This window comes from Acartia tonsa, chromosome 12 (assembly GCF_053477335.1).
Source record: "Acartia tonsa isolate MP-2025a chromosome 12, ASM5347733v1, whole genome shotgun sequence".
NCBI lineage: Eukaryota > Metazoa > Arthropoda > Copepoda > Calanoida > Acartiidae > Acartia > Acartia tonsa.
The window spans coordinates 29,961,000-29,981,961 of NC_137271.1; the positions used below are offsets into that span (position 1 = coordinate 29,961,000).

The window sequence follows — 20,962 nt, forward strand, 5'->3', positions numbered from 1 at the left end:
CCTGACAGAGCTAGTAGATTCACTCTTATCTCTCTTCTTACCAAACCATCTGATATCAGAGGCAGAAGATTCGGTACTATCTGATTTCTCTCGGAATCTAAACAAAATGAAATTGGCAATCTATAATACAAAGTAGAACGATGTTTGTTTGTCTGTCTGTCTGTTTGTTTGTCTGTCTGTGTGTTTGTAGCAAAGGATCTCGCTAACCGCTGAACCGATCGGGTTCTCCTTTACAGGGAAGCTTTTCATAGGTCCCGGAAAGGTTTATAACTATTTTCATGGGAGGTGGGACACCGTTAACCCCCCCAATAAATGAAAAATCCCCCCCCCCCCCAAAAAAAAACCTAAAATCTAAAACACGAAAAATTAGTTTGATAAAACGTCTTTGGGCAAAGCCTCTAGAGGCTAGGGGCGAAGCCGCTAGTAAGTAATAAAGCAATTTAGCTTGCGAATATGGACCTCTTTCATTAGTCATTTCGTTCATCCAGTAAGATTGGAGGAGATATGGTAAAGAGACTGGGGTGTATCATTATTTTAGCCAGCTATGAGTATTACTTTTTCAGAGTACATGATAATCTGGTGCAACATCCATGTAATATTTTATCGATTAATGCAACAATAAACAATAGATATATGAAAACTTGTCTAGAAAATTTAAAATAGCTGGAGGATTATAATATAAAAGTAGAACGATGTCTGTCTGTCTAAAGCTTAAGATCTCGGTAACCGCTGAACCGATTTAGTTCTCCTCTTCACCAGAGTTCTAAGTAGGTTTATATTTATTTTTCATACATAAAAAAAACTAGGACACCAAAATATGTACTAATTGTAGAATAGCTGCGCTACATAGGAATAAGTTTACCTGAACCAAGATCCCGCCTTGCCCTCCGCCTCTTCAGAGCCCCGCCTTCGGGTTCGGCCCCGCTCCTCCTCTTTGCGCCTCATCCTTGTTATTTAAAAACAATTAATATTTAGCAAAAAATGATATGAGATAGGACAATGTTGGATAGAATAATATGTGCTATAACCAATTTATAAATAAAATTTCTTCTTCAGTATATTTTAATAAACACCTTTCAGCTACTAAAGGCAGGAAATAGTCTTTACAGATTTGGAACATTTATTGACATGGGTAACTTATATATTGAATTATTTGTAGCAGAAGCGTGCAGCTTGGGGGGTAGATCAATCCCCGTGGCGAAATTAAGGGACTAAAAAGAACCCCATTCCAGAAAGTTTTGACATTTATTTATTTTAATCCCTCAAAACTTAAGTCTTTCTGAATACAACACTATAATAAAAAGACATATTTTCAAAATTTACATCTAAATACTCAAAGACCAAATACCCCCGCTAAAGCTCACATTACCCTACACACCCATCGATTTTGGTTTAAGGAGGTGTCAAATTTTTCGGAATAAGTGTCCATGTCCAAACCCATTTCTATATTCTAAATGTAGTACAATATATTGTTCTTTTTCCTCTACAATGTTGTTTAGTATTTTTTCATATTTTTCAATATCTAACACATATTTGACTAAAAAATGCATCTAGAAATCTATTTATAGCAGCTAGGCTAACACAAATATTTCATGTTAAAATTAGATGTTTTCATTTTTTTGTCAGACTGTATTCAGAGAACGAAAGGATAATGGATTTTTATGAATGCCATTTATATATGGCCTCTAGGGGCACTTAAGGGAAGGAAGGAAGGGTAAGTTGGCCTTCACATTTCATTTTTTAAAGTAAATTTTTAGTGTTTTTTTTTCTTTTGGAAGGGTAAAGGTAGCATCCCACAAATTAGTTATGGACCTCTTTCATGGACCTATTAGAAGGAGGAACATGTCAGCCTGACTATTAGCGAGATCTTAAGCTGCATACAGACTTACAGACATCATGTTACTTTTATATAAAATCAGTCACTTTACAGAAGGCCTAATCCTATTTATGATGGCAATGTTTTTGTTATTTTGTGTCATCTAAAGTATAGGGTTGTTTATAAACAAGCAATATTTCATTTTTTCAAAACTTTTTTTGATTCATGGCTTTTTCAAAATATTCATGATATTTTGAAAAATAGGAAAAAATAACACTAGATAATAAACAAGGATTACAACATCCATAAAATCAAATTAGAAGGAAGGACAAACGAACATTAACTTTTGTAGTTTATCAGAACTTGATAAGCAGAAAATTAATTTGTAAGTCTATACAAAATTGCACATACGTTTGTATTGTGTAATACAAGAAAAAGTAAAAGGACATACTTTAAATTTTTCAATTTGATTAAAGATATGCCTCGCTTATAATAATTTACCTTATTGTCCTAGGCATTAGTATCATAAAATTCAGATGTACAGGATATTTATATCTTACAAAAATTTCTGTCATTAAATTTATAAATCAGCATGTTTCAAATAGACGTTCGGAAATTCTAGTAACGATTATAGAGTTGCTACGTTTCCTAAATCGTACCTAACGATTATAAGAATCATCATAAAATTCTAAGATGTATAAATCAACGAAAAAGTATTGTCTATAGTAAGTTTACAAATACGGATAAAGCTTAAGATCCCACTAACTGCTTGACCTATTGGATTATGCTTCTCAGAAAATATACCTAATAGTTATACAAAGGTTTTAATCTATTTTCCTCACAAGGGGGACGAACCTTTCGGACAAACACTATCCCCTCTAGGTATATTACATGATCTTAAAAATCTCAAACAGAAATAAACATGGATGCACATCCAAATACTTAACTACATATGATTTGCTTTTGAAGTGAGGTATTACAATAATCATTACAAAATGAGTTGTTTTTATAACATTTTCGCATTTGCGTTGTCGAGAATGTTTTGTGTGTAAGCTTTAAGAGGGCGCACGCACAAACAAAATAAAGTAAGAGACAGTGTGGCTGAAAAAATGCTGTGATTTTTATCAATATAAGATATTTGAGAGCTTTCCTTCAAGATAACTGAAACTTCCTTACTTTTTTAAATTTGAAATATCTTCGAGTATTTCAAGGGACATTAGACTGTAAATTATACTGGAACTCATATTTGAATAAACACACGCCATCTCATGTGTTGGCTTAAATAAATTTTGTTACTTTTATTCAATTGGATTAGTTTCTTCAATTTATCGCCAATTGACGTATCCTCTAAAAGTATTTTCGACAAGCATAAACAGAAATAGAAAATAGAAAAAAGCAATTGGATATTTTTAGGATTATATATATACCCATCCCATTATCTCATACACATTACACATACAACTAGTATAAAATCATGTGATTATTTTAGAGTTACATTCTTTAGGGATTAACTTTTGCAGAATGGACAAGTATCTAAAATCTAAGAATTCATTTTGTAGAAAATGAAAACTATTTTCCCTACTACTTTTGCTCTTTTTTATATACTTTAATGTGAATCTAAACTTAAAGTAAATAATTTGAAATCTGTATAAAGGATTAAATTGTACTTTTCATGGATGATTTGTAATTTTAGTTATGGATTAATGCTATTTTCTTTCCTTAACATGATATAATTTGGTTCATAGATAAAAGATATTTTTCTTATTTGTGGCCGTAGGAAAAGTTAGAGGAAAAATATTAATCTATATTTTTTATAGCAGAACACTTATAGACGGGTTTATATTAGGAATCTATTTCCATGATATTTGGATTAAAAATAGAGGCCGTAGGCTAGATCTTAAGCTACATACAGACACAAAGACACCCTATTTCTTTTATATATGGTAGAGTTTTCCCATTCTTGTAGAATTAGTTTGTGTGGAACGTCTAGGTTGTGTCTATATTATAAATCTAAATTCTCTAAAAATACAAAGCTTAACATATCATGGGGAAAGGAAAGAAGAAAATCCGCAAAGTTTGTTTATTAAATAATAAGAAACTAATGCCGTATTTTTATACTAATTTAACTATATATTAAAGGCATTTAAAGAGCTACATAATAATCTTTTATGTATCTTCTAAATTTTACCCAAATCAAAACAAATGTTTCAATTTAAAATATTAATAATATTTTTCATTACAATAACAGCTCCTAGAAGTAAAAAATGCAAAACAATTAGTAAAACGTAATAACCAGCTATGAGAGATTAAATAGGAATCACCTTACAGTTAGGATTATCTAGGAACTGAAAAGACAAATAAACATGTTAGATAGATAGGAACTATGTTAATTGTTAACTTTTAAATTTACACTTCCCATAATGCCTGTTAAAAATTACAACAAAATCTAACGTCATTTAAAGACCTATAAACGTATTGTCTAATATCGACCTTTTGTGTTTTGAGAACCATAAAACAAATATGATGTTTAATTATTTTCGTAAATACTCTTAAAGTTAAAAAAATCAAATTTGAAAGGACTGTCTTTCATTAATTATTCTACAATTTTGAAGTTGGATACTATAAACATCTTTAAATATTACTGAGGTTTCTTACACTAAACTTAATGAACTAACCACTTAAAATTCAGTAAAAGTCCCCAAAGCTATTCAGCCAACAAATAAAAAAGGTTATAATAAAACTTTGGGGACTAGTGTAATAAAAAGCCCTAGTCCCCTCCCTCCCTGGTTTTAATATGTATGTGACAAGGCATTCTATTGTACAAGGAGAAAATTAAGCATAGTGAGTGACATATTTGTTTATCAGGGCTAAAGGAAATTATGGATATCCAAAAAGTGCCATGTGTAACGCCAAAAAAATAGTCCATTATCCATTTCTTTTTTTATGGGTTTCCTTTCACACTTCTCATCATTCCTCTTTATGACGTCACACATGACACTTTCCGCATATCCCAAAATTATCTGTTTGTAGAATTTGAAAACAACCTAATTATTTATATTAAAAAAATGCTCCTGTTGAATAGCCAAAGCATTTCATCCTTCTTGCTTTATTTCCTTTTAAAAGAGGTCAAGTCTTTAAAAATGTTAAGTATAACCATCCCCACCCCTAGCCATATAATAACCTATTAAAATTTTAGTAAAATGGCTGTTCTAGCATTAAACTTGGTTTGACATTATATAGAATGAAACAATAGAGGGGTAAAGGGTTGAATACCTGTATGTCCCCTTCCCGAGGACCCTGTACCAACTTTCAATTAGGTCTTAGAAAATCTACCAATAGCGTTGAGAATATTAAAACAGCCAAGTCCCTACAAAAGAGCAGAAAGCAATTGACTAGCAGATGAAAAAGGTCCCCAACAGGGGGATGCATGTAGTTGTCTGGTTATAAATATATTTGATGTGACCAATACCAAGCTTATGTGACATCCCAGTACTTTGAAATTAATGCTTTTATAACTTGAAAAGCGAATTTAAATTTCATACTTACATCTTCCCTCATCTGTGCTTATCTTCCATGTCCAGAAAATAAAATAATTGCCCTATCCCCTCACTCCTCCTGTTAGCTGTCAATCAATTAAGTGAAATTAGATACATGTGATATTTCAAATTTAATAGTTGCGAAGCATCTCTACAACCTCTATACAAATTCCCTATTCCACTAATGGCTACCTCCCTTATCTTTGGAATAATGTTTTTTTTTAAAGCGAAGCTTTTCTATAATTAGGTTCGGTCCGTCCGTCAGTCCGTAACGGATAACTTTTTTCGTTAATTTATACATGTTAGAATTGTCCTATCGATTTTAAATTTTGCATAGTGATTCCTTTGATAGTAAGGTACGATTTATAAAGCATAGCAACTCTATAATCATTAATAAAATGTCCGTACGTCCGTTTTAAACATGTAAAAAAATTCCCTAATCCTCTAATAGCTACCCCACTTATCTTTGGAATAATGTATTTTTTAGCAAAATATTATTTAATTAGTGAAGCTTTTCCATAATTTACTTTGTCTGTCCATCCAACAACAAATAAAGAGTTGGAGAACATTATATTTTCGGCTGCTACTGAAGATAGACTACTGTTTTTTGTTGTTAAGATTCCCTATTTTAAAGATCATCCAGTATACAGCTCAATTGGTCTTTCAGTCTTTTTTTTATAAAATTTTTCCTTCTTTATCTCTCTTTTTCCCTCTCTCTTTTCATGGTTACTTTGCATTTGCTCTCTAACTCACTTTGTCCTTTTGTCCATCCACGTTTTTTTGTGCTTCGGTACTTGCAGATATTGTTATCCTGGTTTAAGTTAAGTATATTACGTATAAAACTTCGCTTCCTTTGCATAGGAAATAATCTACCTTGTTTATAAACAACAACATATAAACAGTTCATTTCTTTAATTTCGCTTGCGTTGACATATTTTTTTTCTTATAATGAAATTTAATACTTATAAGGAATATTTAAAACAATATTTTTGTTAAAAAAAAGAAAATATTTTTTTGTGATATTAAAAATTGGCTAGCTGAATTCTAGTTTCCGATTGTGTACATAGCACCTCACCCTAACTCAATATTTACTACTAGCTAAAAAGCTCTAAACTTCCAAAAAAAATCAAAATTGATATACTAAAATTTTGAATGTATAATGTGTAAATCGTTTATACATTATATCGCTTTTCCCTTTGACCAGAGTAGCTGAAAATAGCTTTTGCAATAGTTGGGTTATTTGTAGTATATTTTCGGAAATTACGCAAGAAATGGGTAATCAATTGTCAGTTGATCTAAAAATTATATATCCTATAAATAATAGACCACTAGATTTAGACCCTACAATTTTTAAAGTTGTTAATCACATTTCTATAATGTTATCACTATATGAATAAAAATTAATTAAATATAATATTAAAAAACTTGGCTAATGTCCAAAGCTTCAGTAAATGTAATTATTATTGGTTATTACAAAAAAAAAGCCAAAGTCTGTTTTGGCCTTATAAAATTAAATTTTTGATATATTGATTAATTTATATAAAAAAAGTTCTAAAACTATAGATTTCTATTACATTATAATTTCTAAAAATAACATTTTTCGTCTCGTAAAATTAATGAAAAATATTTTATCTAAAAAGACTCAAAAGTTAGACCCTATGACAAAATAAACAAAATATTGAAAAAATGTTAATATGGTTATTTTTTTCTAACTCTATTGGTTCAACCGTAAGTCACCTTTTTTCCGTGTTAAATCCCCCCTCAATTTCAAAGATGGGGGAAATATCGCCCTTCAACGACCATTTGCGCGAACTAATAATAATTAAAATTTTATTTTTTTTGGTTTGTTCCCTCAAAGTGTCCATCGAGCTATGAAACCCCTTTCCATAATTTTAATATTAATTGAAAATAAGAAAAAAGGGTAGTTTTTTTCTTATGCCTGATCCTTGTAGGGCTCCGAACCTTGCGAGGCCTATAAATGCAATTCCCTAACCCCCAGGGGCTGCTACACAGTATTCAATATAACCCTATCTGACAAAACAAGCAAGTCAAATAACTATCCCCTTATTTTTAATTTATTTCAAACATGGGAGTGTTCTGAGCTCGACTTGCCACTCTAAGGGAAACCGCCCTTTTTACTTAATCATCAAGAATCAAACTATCTTTTTATCCACTTTTTTCCCATAAAAAGTCCCCCTTTCCTATATTTTATCGCTGGGATGAGATATTAACATCAAGCGCTTTTTTGCATAGTAAATACGATTTCTCGACACATAAAACTTGTTCAAAATATTTATTATTTGATTTCTATACTGTTTAAAATTAATTTAAAGGGCAAAGAAAATGACATCTGTAGAAAAACTAATCCGCTAGGCAAAGGAAACATTATTTGGACAAAATGCATATTTTTTTAACACTTGAATAATGCAGAAAAGTTTGAGATATAATATTTTCTCTTCAGATGACATATCCCTCTTCCTGAAAGAGCGCAGCTACTCCTTACCTTTCTTGAGTTTCAATGAGGGCTGGGTCTGTAGGACAGAGGAGCCTGGGTTCAACCATGTCATAGATCACATTACTGTCGAAAGAGTCCAGATACCTGTAAAAAATTTACAGAATACACGGTTGTTCTTTATCATTGAGAAATTGAATGTCCGTCTGTCTGTTAGTCGGTTTATTATTATAACTTAAATGGCTGATTATAATTTTAAAAAGGCAGATTATGGGCTATCTATCTATCTAACATCTAAATATCTATTTATCTATCTATCTGTCTAAATATCTATCTATCTATCTATCTGTCTAAATATCTATCTATCTATCTATCTAGGCAGCCAAATCACCCTACCAGAACTAAACTGTCTGACCCTCCACCCCCACGTCAAATGAAAAATACATTGGCCTCTTCATTTGGTGATAAAATCAAACAAATATCCTACCCAGATATGTCTACAGAAACATACAAGAAACAGCTTAAATATGTCCATACAAGGCCCAAATTAGCCAGAATCAACATACACCCATCATAGACACCTGCCCCTACTGTAACGACTCATCTCACACAACTAATCACTTATTCAGCTGTAGGAACAATCCGACCACACTTAACGTCAGAGACCTTTGGTCTAAGCCACAGGAAACGACGATGATCCAGGCTGAGCTAAAAGGGCTAAAAGAAGAAGATCTATCTATCTATCTATCTATCTATCTATCTACTTATCTATCTATCTATCTATCTATCTATCTATCTATCTATCTATCTATCTATCTATCTATCTATCTATCTATCTATCTATCTATCTATCTACTCACTCGTCTCCATTAAGAATGCCCCTCCTTCTGAGGAGATAGTCCAAGCTTTCTGGAACATCTTCGTTCATTTTCAGGTACAACTGAAATAATTTACACATTTTTTTCGTGCGAAAAGTTTTAAATTTCCGATATTAATTTTTTTCTTTACATTGAATCATAATAGAGATAATAAATGGGGTATGCTTTGAGACATGCTACTTTAATCCTGTAAAAAATCATAAATCTTAACTATGCGCAGTAAGTACTTATAGACAAATGTATTGCAACCAAAAAAAATGTATCTCGTTGAAAGTTTTAAACTTAATTTTACCTGGTTTAATTCTTCCCCGCTTAACTCAAACAACTCTCTGAAATATTATATGCTGTCATCGTTAAATTGTTTCCAGTATGGCTTTGAAACCGATCAATATCCGCTGGATAAAACTGGTTATCAGCCTTACTGAAAAATCATGTATGAGCTGGGCCTTTGGTTCCTTGGGGCCAACAGAACTGGTTTTATTCTTATATTTTAATATTCGCGGAAAGCTGTCTATAATGCTTTCATTGCTGATATTTTTAAATCGAGTGTTTTGAAAAATGGTACAAATGTGTGTACTCACAAATTACGCTAAACAAGGATGACAACATCCATAAAAGCGAAGCACTGAAACGGTAGGACAAACGGACATGTCAAAACTGAATAATCAGAATATAAATGTAAAAGATTTGAAGCAAAATTGTGAGTAAATTTGTTGAAAAATTGCTTTATACAGGATAATGTTTATGGACATACTTACATATTTAGGACTTGATTATAGAGTTGCTTCGCTTATAACATTATACTTTGTTGTCCCAGGAATCAATATACCAAAAATCAGATCAATCGGATGATTAGAAAACATGAAAATTTGTTGTTAAAAAAGTAAAAAAATCAACATGTTTAAAATGGACGTACGGACATTTTGGTAATGATTATAGAGTTGCTACGCTTTCTAAATCGTACCTAACTACTAAAGGAATCACTATGCAAAATTCTAACATGCCTAAATTAACGAAAAAAGCTATCCGTTACGGACGTACGGACGGACCGACCCTAATTATAGAAAAGCTTCGCTTTTAAAAACTATTCGACCCTATAAAAAGGATGAAAAAAAAAAACACCTGTTGTAGTCAATGAGGCTTCTGACAATGTTTATAGTTTCTGTTCTTTCTGCCGCCTTGGCTGCACTTTCTACAATTTAATTTTAATTAAGAACATTATTATTATTAACATTTTAGTGTTTTTTCTCAAATCATCGCCCCTTATCTTCAAATAAATTGAAAATATAGGCAGGGGGTAAGTATTTCCTATGTCTAACACCTGCGGGGGAACCTTACTTTTGCTAAACATATACCCTAATCCTGCCAGTCTACCCACAACCAAATATAACCTAACCTAACAAAGCAAACTTAATAAGAACTTTTACTGCAGCTTCACTGCAAACAAGAACCATATTGGTCCAGTAGTTCTTAAGGCAAAGACACACACAAAGACAGACAGACCCTTTTACTAATATCAAAATATTCTAACTATACCTGGAGAAACAGTACCATCCGTGTACTTCATGGAATGCAGAATATTTGGAGCAAACAGGGTCGCCAGATTATTTGAGTCCATCTTGTTTCCTGGTATATCTTCTCCCTAGAATATAAATAGATTAAATTTCTGTCCATTTTGTTTTTTAGAATATCTTCTCCCTAGAATACATAAACAGGGTCGCCAGATTATTAGAGTCTATTTGTTTCCCGGAATATTTTGGATTTAAACTTTCCCAGGAATTTAAGGGATAAGACAGTGGATAATATATTTATGTACAGAAAAGCTAAACGATCATAGTGTAAACCTTTTTCTCCCTATATTTCAAAGTATTCTTTGTAGCTAGATGTACCTGTGGTCCTTTTCTATCTTCACTGTTCTCTGCAACCAGATGAAGAAAGTTTAACAGCACATACAAAGTATCACGGTTCACCTTAATAGATTTTAAGATAATAAAAAGAGTAATGATAATAATTAATTTTTGTTATTGTTGACAACAATAAAGAATATTATTAAATTCCGTTATTTTTTCGGATATTGTATTAGGCCATAACTTTGTCAAAATGCTTACATAACAGACCTTAAATTACTTGGGCTTGTAAATAAACTGTTCCGGTACCTTCCTTGATTTTTGCTATTATCATACACGTTACGTTATTTTTCATGATGGATCAGATTCAGTTTGAATCCAGTGGAAATCTACCGGATTTAAAAATACAATCCTATATTGTTATAGTATTTTCATTTTCACCCACCTGAGGTAACAGTTGAACAATTCTTTTCATTGCTTCGATTTGTTGTTTCCGATTACGAATTTCTAAAATAGAAAAAAAAGAAATAAATATAAACCTATAGTAATTAAAAGTAAGTGATTAATTAGACTAAAAAATCTACAAAAATAGAATAGGAGGTAAAATATTAGGAAATGAAAAAGTGTAGAATTATATAATTTTTTAGACAAAAATGTTTGTACCACAGGATCTCGCTAACCACTGAACCGATCGAGTTTTCCTTAACAGGGTAGCTTATCATAGGTCCTGGGAAGGTTTATAACTATTTTTGGGGAGGGTAACCCCCCCCCCCCAAAAAAAAAAAAAAAATTCCAACCCTCCAAATTTTTAAATTTTTCTTTTAAAATCTAAAATAAAAAGTTGAGTTATCAAATTCAACTCCCCCCTCCTCAAGTGCTCCTAAAGGCCTCTAGGATTGAAGCCGCTGATTAAATGATAAATTGTTACTTACTTTGCACAGCCAATAATGGATTATAAACTTCTCTTGGGATTAAAGGTTCTGGAAGGTCGCGGAAAAATTCCTAAAAATAAAAAAATCAACCTTTTACTTTCTTGTATATGATATGTTATCTTGAGAATTCAATCTGCTCTATCATTATTGAAATCTTAGGACATAAAAAAGGGTGCAATGACAAACGCAGAACTGACAAACGTCGATTGGACAAACGCAGGAGTGTCTTAATAATAAAACAAGTATTTCTATACAGGTTAGGTAAGGTTAAGATATAAATATAGAAATAAACTACCCGCCGGGGTTAGGCATTTAAAAAACAATCAGATGGTTTAGAATAGATTAAGTGTTTACTCCGACGTTTGTCACTCCTGCGTTTGTCCTAGAACTACTTTATAGAATACTAGCTGCTTCGCCCTTAGCCTCTAGGGGCTTTGCCCTAAGAGATAATTTTTAAAAAAAATAAAAAAAAGTACTATTGGTGCTAATGTGTTCTCAAGAAAATTGTATTTCTTTTGGGTGGGGGGGAATTTTCATTTTTTGGGGGTTGGGGGTGTCCCACCCCCACAAGAAAATAGCTTAAAATCACCACAGGACCAATAGGTATATACCCTGAAGAGTAGAATCCGACTGGTTCAGTGGTTACCGAGATCTTAAGGGACAGACGGACAGACAGACAGACAGACGGACAGACAGACGGACAGACAGACGGACAGACAGACGGACTTACAGACGGACAGACAGACAGACAGACGGACAGATAGACAGACAGACAGACATCATTCTACTTTGTATTATAGATTATTGTTTAGGACTCAAAATGAATTGAAAAATATACCTAAATACCTTACCTTAAGAATGGTAGCAACATCATGAGCACTTACATCCTCAGTAATGATTACATCAGAACCAGAATCAAAATCTTCACGTAACTAAATAATTTCATTGTTGTTCATTGTATTGACGTCATTTTTTTGGAGGCACTGTATGCTGTTTCCTAGTTCCAAGATAAATACCTGTCTACACCCGATCATACTAGCTCCTAATCTAAAAATAATATTTCTACCTGTGTCTAATCCTAATATTACTAGTTCCTAATCTAAAAATAATATTTCTACCTGTCTAACCCTAATATTACTAGTTCCTTATCTAAAAATAATATTTCTACCTGTCTAACCCTAATATTACTAGTTCCTAATCTAAAAATAATATTTCTACCTGTCTAGCCCTAGTAATACTAGTTCCTACTATAAAAATAATATTTCTACCTGTCTAACCCTAATATTACTAGTTCCTAATCTAAAAATAATATTTCTACCTGTCTAACCCTAGTAATACTAGTTCCTAATCTAAAAATAATATTTCTACCTGTCTAACCCTAATATTACTAGTTCCTAATCTAAAAATAATATTTCTACCTGTCTAACCCTAATATTACTAGTTCCTAATCTAAAAATAATATTTCTACCTGTCTAACCCTAGTAATACTAGTTCCTACTATAAAAATAATATTTCTACCTGTCTAACCCTAATATTAATAGTTCCTAATCTAAAAAAAAATATTTCTACCTGTCTAACCCTAATATTACTAGTTCCTAATCTAAAAAAAAATATTTCTACCTGTCTAACCCTAATATTACTAGTTCCTACTCTAAAAATAATATTTCTACCTGTCTAACCCTAATATTACTAGTTCCTACTCTAAAAATAATATTTCTACCTGTCTAACCCTAATATTACTAGTTCCTAATCTAAAAATAAAATTTCTACCTGTCTAACCCTAATATTACTAGTTCCTACTCTAAAAATAATATTTCTACCTGTCTAACCCTAATATTACTAGTTCCTAATCTAAAAATAATATTTCTACCTGTCTAACCCTAATATTACTAGTTCCTACTATAAAGATAATATTTCTACCTGTCTAACCCTAGTAATACTAGTTCCTACTATAAAAATAATATTTCTACCTGTCTAACCCTAATATTACTAGTTCCTAATCTAAAAATAATATTTCTACCTGTCTAACCCTTATATTACTAGTTCCTACTCTAAAAATAATATTTCTACCTGTCTAACACTAATATTACTAGTTCCTAATCTATAAATAATATTTCTACCTTTCTAACCCTATTATTACTAGTTCCAAATCTAAAAATAATATTTCTACCTGTCTAACCCTAATATTACTAGTTCCTAATCTAAAAATAATATTTCTACCTGTCTAACCCTAGTATTACTAATTCCTAATCTAAAAATAATATTTCTACCTGTCTAACCCGTTTCTTGCTAGTTCCTACTCTAAAAATGCCGACTGTATGAAGACCATGAAGCTCCAAGTATCTGAAATGGGTAGTTTTAAAATTCTTTTCAAACGCTTAAAACAAATTTTGTTTCTTTCAAGCAAAGGGTCTGTTAAGGACTGAAATCTCGAAATTAAGGGTGGTTTTTTTACCTATACCTAATTTCTGCGGGTAGCTCTACTCCTTGCGGGGTTACTCAGAGTCAGTGCTAACATAACCTAACATAACCTGACATGACCTAAAGAAATTATAAAACAAATGAAACCTCCATTCCTTATTTTAATTTTTAAGAAACTAATGGGGGCTTTATCATAACTCATAAGGAAGCATTGTGTAAAATTTGTAGAAAATATAATGCTAAGAGGTTGATAATGAATAGATTACTTACTTTATACATGTATTGACTACAGGAGGTATACAGGGCTGAGGATTTATTCTATCAACAGTCTCTACGCCTTCTACCAACCTAAAAATTAAATCAAATAAGAATTAAGAACATAAATATCATTTTTGTAGTAAATTTTACCATTTTATTTACTTGATCATGATAATACATACATCAAAATGATTCCATTAGATGTTAGTTGTTACTAACCAGTAAGGATATATTTAATTAAAAAACTTGCCTTGGACATATAAAAAGCATCAGTGAAATGTGGAACTCAGTTTTAAGCAATATCTTACCAGAACATTAAAAACCCGTACTGTTAATTTATAGACTTTATATCAAATTTCCAATATTATTGTAGGTTTGACATTACCAAAGCATTTGACACACAGCACAAATTATTATTATTATGCATTGAAACTGGTAAGTAGATGAACACAGTAATAGTGTCTGACTGATTATGACGTAACAAAAAATATTAGCCAATGAGAGGCCACTATAAATTTTACCATTGGTCAATAACGGCCTCTCATTGGCTAATTTTTTTTGTTACGTCATAATCAGTCAGACACTATTACTGTGTTCTAAGTAGATTCCAGAGGAGTAATCTAATGTAATTTTAAAACTTTTTGTGTGGGTAAAATGAGGGTTTTGATGGTTTGAGTGGGGTAAACATCAAATTTACTTCCATCCTGGGACGTCTATGAACAAGAACAATTACCTATCACAGCTGGAATAGCTAAGACTGTCCAATCCTGACTGCGAGTCTCCGGGTATGGGGAATGCAGTAAGTCCTCCGCCTACTCCTACCCCGACCCCACCAAGACCAGCTCCCACACTGCCCACACCTACACCAACGCCCCCACCTGGATCCAGGCCCCCGGAATAGACGGCTAATCCTCCGGTCTGCCCTGTATCCGGACCTAGCAACAATATAGCATCAAAACACAAGGTTTCATTTAGGGAAAGACATTCCATATTTTTTAGTCTAAGAAAAATCAATGTACTTTTTAACAAGGTTGTTTTATAAATATTATAGGCGGGTTCTCAAAAACAACAAGTACCTTTCAATCGGCTATGTTAGTCAAATCAAGAAAATCATTTTTTGTAAAAAATCCTCCAAAAATTAATGAAAAATCTTCTAAAATAAGATAAAATCGAATGATGGCAACCTTTCCGTGATTATAAAATACTTTTCTTCAAATGAAAAGAAAAGCCAAATCAGCGATACTTCTATTTTAAAATAAACAACATATGTATTTTTAATAACACAGTTAAAGGGTGTTAAAATAAAAACCAATCGCTTCACTTTTTTCAATATAAACCTTACAGTTTTGGTCCAAAACTAATAAAAAATAATACAATTCATGCCCAAGCAATGACAATGAGAAAACAATATTGAATTTTGAATCTACTTACCCTTCCAGAGCCCTAGAGCTTAAGACCTAGCCCTTGCAGAGAAATTTGCACTACGCCGAAAGTGCATATTTTATTACAAATTTGTCCTTTTAAAAACCAATCGCTCACAATATGAACCACCATAAGTACTTAAAATCTTGTAGATAGACCCCATAATGTTTGGAGTTTTTGATGGGGCATGTAAAGACCTTTCTTTAGACACCTTAACAATGTTTCTAACACAATCTTAGCCAATTTGGCATCAAAAAGATCGACCTGGCAATCATCAAGATGTAGGAATAGACAGAGCCGTTATGCCTCAAAGATGGATGGGAATGTCTTTTTTATGTCAAATTGGCATAGATTGAGTTAGAAACCTTGTTAAGGTGTCTAAAGAAAGGTTTTTACATGCCCCATCAAAAACTCTAAACATTATGGGGTCTATCTACAAGATTTGAAGTACTTATGGTGGTTCAAATTGTGAGCGATCGGTTATTTTTTTAACACCTTTTAACTGACTGACCTGTATATGAAGCTCTTCTTAGTTCTAGGCTGAGGCTCTCAAGACTACCAGAGGTTTGTAGTGGGGAACTTGATACCTGAAATATTATATCATCCTATAATATAAAATAGTAAAGTTTTTATTAGTCTGTAGCAAAAAATCTCGGAAATTGTTGGTCTGAAAGGGTTATACAGTTAAGCTTTATTAATGTCTTGATATGATTTTAGGCTACTTTCCTGACCTCCCCTGCTTTTCCCTAGAGGCTAGGGGGAATGAACTAGTATTATAAATGGTATTAATAGTGAAGCTAGGAGATTTCCCTCAAGTGTATTGTTGAGCTACTCATCCCACCTTTTTTTTATGATAAATTAAAAATAAAAAGGGAGGGGGGGGGGGGTATAGTTTTTCGTTTTTTTCTTCTATTGGTTTATTTTTCCGTCCTTTAATTCATTTATTATGGAGTTTCCACTGAATAACAGTCTAATTTACTTTATAAAGAATTAGTTGTTTTCCCCTACTATTTATAGGAAATTGAATGAGGTCAGAAAAATAGCCTAAAACCACACAAAATATTTCTGGCCATTCTTTTTTGAGGTCTTTAACTTCAGACAAAAACCTTACTGCTTTTAATTCTAGGATAAAATGTAAGTTTAAGGATACGTTTAGAGAAATCTGTATGAAAAAAAATATCAAAGTTATTAAATTTCAATTTTCAATTGCTCTTTCTTTTTATTTTAATCTAAAGATAAAGATGAAGTAATTCAGTAATTCATCTCAAATTTGTGTGTGTGTGTGTGTTGTGTGTGTATGTGTGTGTGTGTGTGTGTGTATGTGTGTGTGTATTTGTGGGTTTGTGTATAATTTAATATTTTGAAAAATGTCTACTCATCATTTTGATACATTTTTAACAAAATATTTAGCACACATACTTCGACTTGGCACTAAGGGTTATAACTTCACAAATTAGTGCCAATCTATTTTTTAGGGATCTTAAGAGATATTAAAATCAACGAAAATTTGCAGTACAACCCCAATAATGATGAACAAAATTCACCCTTCTGAAGATCCAAATCATTGGTTTGGATTGGTGATAATGTTTTACAAACCTATCATGATTTTATTTTGAAGCTAGGACATGAAAAAAACGTGTTTTTATTAGGATATCATTAATCGTTTAATATCACCTTCCCGTTGAACTTTTTAAAAAAAATTGTAATTTTGTCCATTATTTTGTAAACATATCCATAGTTAAAGTTAAAGTGCTGAATTTGTACATGTACACATAGTGTATACTATACACACACAAACACACACACGCATACATGCATACACACACACACACATACACACACACATACACACACAAAAACACACGCGCATACATGCACATACTTATGTAGCTTTCTTTTTCATTCAATAATTAAGTAGGAAGCTTTTCTATAATTTATCTCAGAACGTCTATTCAGCTCCACGATTTAAACAACAAGCTATTCATATATTAGGAAGGATTAAAACCATTTTTGTAAAACCAGGGGTCGAAGGCAATGGCTAACAAACCTGGCATTAATTTTATGATTTTTCTTTTTAATATACTTAGAAAATTGTCTGTAATACGATGCTATACATGATTTTCCAGTATGGCTGAGAAATGGTTCTAATCTAGCTGATATTAATCGGTTTCGAAGCCATACTGGAAATATAATTTTTCCCTCCATTTCAATTCAAATTTAGAAATTAAGACTTATTTTCATGGATGTAGTTGTGCTTGTTTTAACTATTAATAATACATATTTCTAGGACACCATTACACAAGAGAAGCTTATAATATTTTAAAACAAGGACATATGCTTTCATTCCTTGTCCAAATATATAGTATGTAATTTTTACAAAATTATAAGATGAAATTTTCATGTAACTAAAAAACTTTTTGTACGTTTTGTTTTTGTTAAATACCTAGATCAAAAATATTTTTTCTTAATTTCAAATCAATCTAAAATCCTTTTATTATTTTTAGTTTCTTTAAAAAAATAATCATGCACCCATTGCGATTTATTCATTTTGATTTTATTTAAAAACTGAATCTTAAATTTGATGTTATGTAGTACTGTAAAGATTTGAAAGAATTTCTCAGATAAATTTTAATTAATTATTTGAAGGTAAAATAGTTGGATACTATTACTGTATCAAATTATGAATGAATATCTGATTCTGAATAAATCCGAGTTCTATAGACACTCTTGAGTGTCAGATCACATTACTTGATAAAAAATGCAGGTGATTTAAAATTCTGATATAAGTTAGAAAGTATAAACGAAACTCCAATAAATGTATAGATGATTAATTTAGACAACTACCTATGGCAGAGACCCTTTTCGTCTGCTAGCAAATTGCTTTTTTTTTTGCTGATTTCAAATACCAATACAAAGTCGGGACAGTGTCCCTACTATGGAGGGGGGAGAGCTACATCTAGCTCATGCTAAACATCATTTACATTTAACATTATTCGGAAATTTGGACTTGATTGAGTATATGTATCTAATCTTTCAGATTTTCTGTTAGTATTGTAGTTTAATATTAACTTTTATCTAGCATGTTTGTTTTAGGTTAAACAATTTTTGCTGCCCTACTAATAGACAACAATGTATAATTTATTCTGTGAAACATCTTTTCACGGATGTTAAAATAAAAAATATATTTTTAAATAAAGAACCTGATTTTTTGAGTCATAAAATAAAAAAAACGTTTAAATAAAACTTTGGTCACCAGTGTAAATTACAGTCCAATTGTATTACTTACCCTATCATTAGATTTGTCCTTCATAACAGAATCAAAGATGGAACCAAAAGAAGTTCTACTGTCACTTCTACTAGATTTACTCGTTGGAGATAAAACCTAAATAAATTCTACATCATATATGCTCTAAGATTCCCTAAAACCTCTACGTTTAATACGCTCTGGGTTCAAAAAGTGTCTAATGTTTCTTAAAATTGTTGGAGAAAATACGTAAAAAAGTTCTATATTATATATATTCTAAGATCAACAGTAGTATCTTATATCCAAATTCTTGATTTTCTCTTTGGATAAATCCTAATTGATATTTAAAAAGGGCATTTTTTTTTAGGTTAACTTAAGTTATTAGTGGTAATCAGGCCTAGCTTTTTCAACAATCAATTCTACAAAAAATACGAAACCTTTGAAAGTAAGCCGGGGTTTTTCTTGTTTTTTCATGTAACTGAAAAGGGGTGAGAAGGGGAGGAAAAGGGGAAGGGGGTTGTGAGGAAATTTTCCTTTAGAATTGTTTGTCAGAATCGCATTCCCTTTTCCCTGAGTGGTAATGGGTAGCCAATAAAGGTAATGGCTAACTAACTTCCTGGGTTTAGGCATAGGAAAAGACTACCACCTCATCTAGGCTTATTTTCAACTTATTTTAAAAAGGAGAGTTTGTTTGTGCAGTATTTGTTTCCGTTGTTAACACATAATGTCAATAAATTACTAGGTTTACGTACCTCAGGATCTGTGGGAGTATCCACTGTTGATCTCTTCCTGGCAGGATCAATACACTGGTTGATGGGCACTCCAAATACTGCTCCTTCGCCCTTCCCCTTCACATCTAAAACAAATATATTTTCATAATCATGGATTTTTTTTTAAATTCCTTTCTACGCCCCTAAAACCTCTAGGGGAACTCAAGGTGGAAGGGAAAAAATTCAACCACCCAAATTTCAATTTGAGCTTTAAAAAAAAATAAAAAATTTTGTTTTTGTGGGGAGTTGTCATCTTTCACAGGGAGGGTGAAGATATCCTCGCAACTATCTTAGACGTTAAATTGATATCCATCCCAAATTATGAACAAAATATCCCCTCTTTAGATTAAAATAATTAATTTTGACTCTACTAGTTTGTAACCAAGAAGTCTAAGTTCAAAAAGAGTACCAAAAAAGTTTTGAGCTAATATATACAATATTATTTTGATTTTAGAATAATTACTAGAACGATATTACATAATTTTATAAGCTTCAAAGCTTTATAAGTGAGGTAAATGATTACCTTTTTTCAAACTATTAAACTACAACATATTTTGTATATATAAATGGAAATTTTTCTAATATTTTTTTTGAAAATGTAAAATATTGATCGAAGTGTATCAAAAAAATGCATGACATGAAAAATGATATTTAGTAGAACTATCCTATCATAGAATTTCATTGACATCATTACTGAGCTACTAAAAATATGTGTACCTATCAATTTTAGATACCATACATTTACGCATAAAAAAAAAGATTCAAGTAGTATTTTGCAATTCAAAAAAGGGAAAAAAGGTTTATTGCTTTTACTTAAAAATTCAATCAAAATTTTATTTCGGCATGAAAAGAACAATAAAATGTCATACATTAACAATTACTTCATTCTTGTATGCTGTATGGTAACAGATACATAGTTGTCCGTAGATAAGCTGTGATAATTAAAAAAATAAATCTTTCAAAAAGTTTTAGCCAAAAAACTGCTTTTTGTATGAACACTAAAAATAGGAGATATCAAATTATCGCACATTTTCATATAAATTGGACTGTATAACTTAAACGTTTTTTAAAAGCAAAGCTTTTCTATAATTAGGGCCGGTCCGTCCGTACGTCCGTCCGTCCGTCCGTAACAGATAGCTTTTTTCGTTAATTTAGGCATGTTAGAATTGTCCTATCGATTTCAAATTTTGCATGGTGATTCCTTTAGTAGTTAGGTACGATTTAGAAAGCGTAGCAACTCTATAATCATTACAAAAATGTCCGTACGTCCATTTTAAACATGTAGTTTTTTTTTACTTTTTAACAACAAATTTTTATGTGATCTAATCATCCGATTGATCTGATTTTTGGTATATTGATTCCTGGGACAACAAAGTATAATGTTAT

General features: G+C 31.6%; 1 protein-coding gene across 4 annotated transcripts in view; it reads right to left on the reverse strand.

Annotated features, from left to right (window-relative positions):
• Positions 1–20,962, reverse strand: part of LOC145334575 (uncharacterized) — an 80,219-nt gene that overhangs the window by 14,259 nt on the left and 44,998 nt on the right. For 3 of the 4 annotated variants that reach the window (XM_080180073.1, XM_080180071.1, XM_080180070.1), the window contains 18 exons: positions 19,559–19,662; positions 18,849–18,944; positions 16,074–16,149; positions 14,874–15,075; positions 14,153–14,230; positions 13,732–13,804; positions 12,313–12,393; positions 11,462–11,531; positions 10,975–11,036; positions 10,572–10,652; positions 10,219–10,324; positions 9,805–9,874; positions 8,975–9,011; positions 8,665–8,744; positions 7,856–7,951; positions 7,090–7,164; positions 863–946; positions 2–97 (listed from right to left, as the gene is read on the reverse strand). In XM_080180073.1, coding sequence (XP_080036199.1) covers positions 2–97; positions 863–946; positions 7,090–7,164; positions 7,856–7,951; positions 8,665–8,744; positions 8,975–9,011; positions 9,805–9,874; positions 10,219–10,324; positions 10,572–10,652; positions 10,975–11,036; positions 11,462–11,531; positions 12,313–12,393; positions 13,732–13,804; positions 14,153–14,230; positions 14,874–15,075; positions 16,074–16,149; positions 18,849–18,944; positions 19,559–19,662 — 1,567 coding nt within the window. The remainder of the gene's footprint in view (position 1; positions 98–862; positions 947–7,089; positions 7,165–7,855; positions 7,952–8,664; positions 8,745–8,974; positions 9,012–9,804; positions 9,875–10,218; positions 10,325–10,571; positions 10,653–10,974; positions 11,037–11,461; positions 11,532–12,312; positions 12,394–13,731; positions 13,805–14,152; positions 14,231–14,873; positions 15,076–16,073; positions 16,150–18,848; positions 18,945–19,558; positions 19,663–20,962) is intronic. The other variant, XM_080180072.1, reaches the window with a different exon arrangement.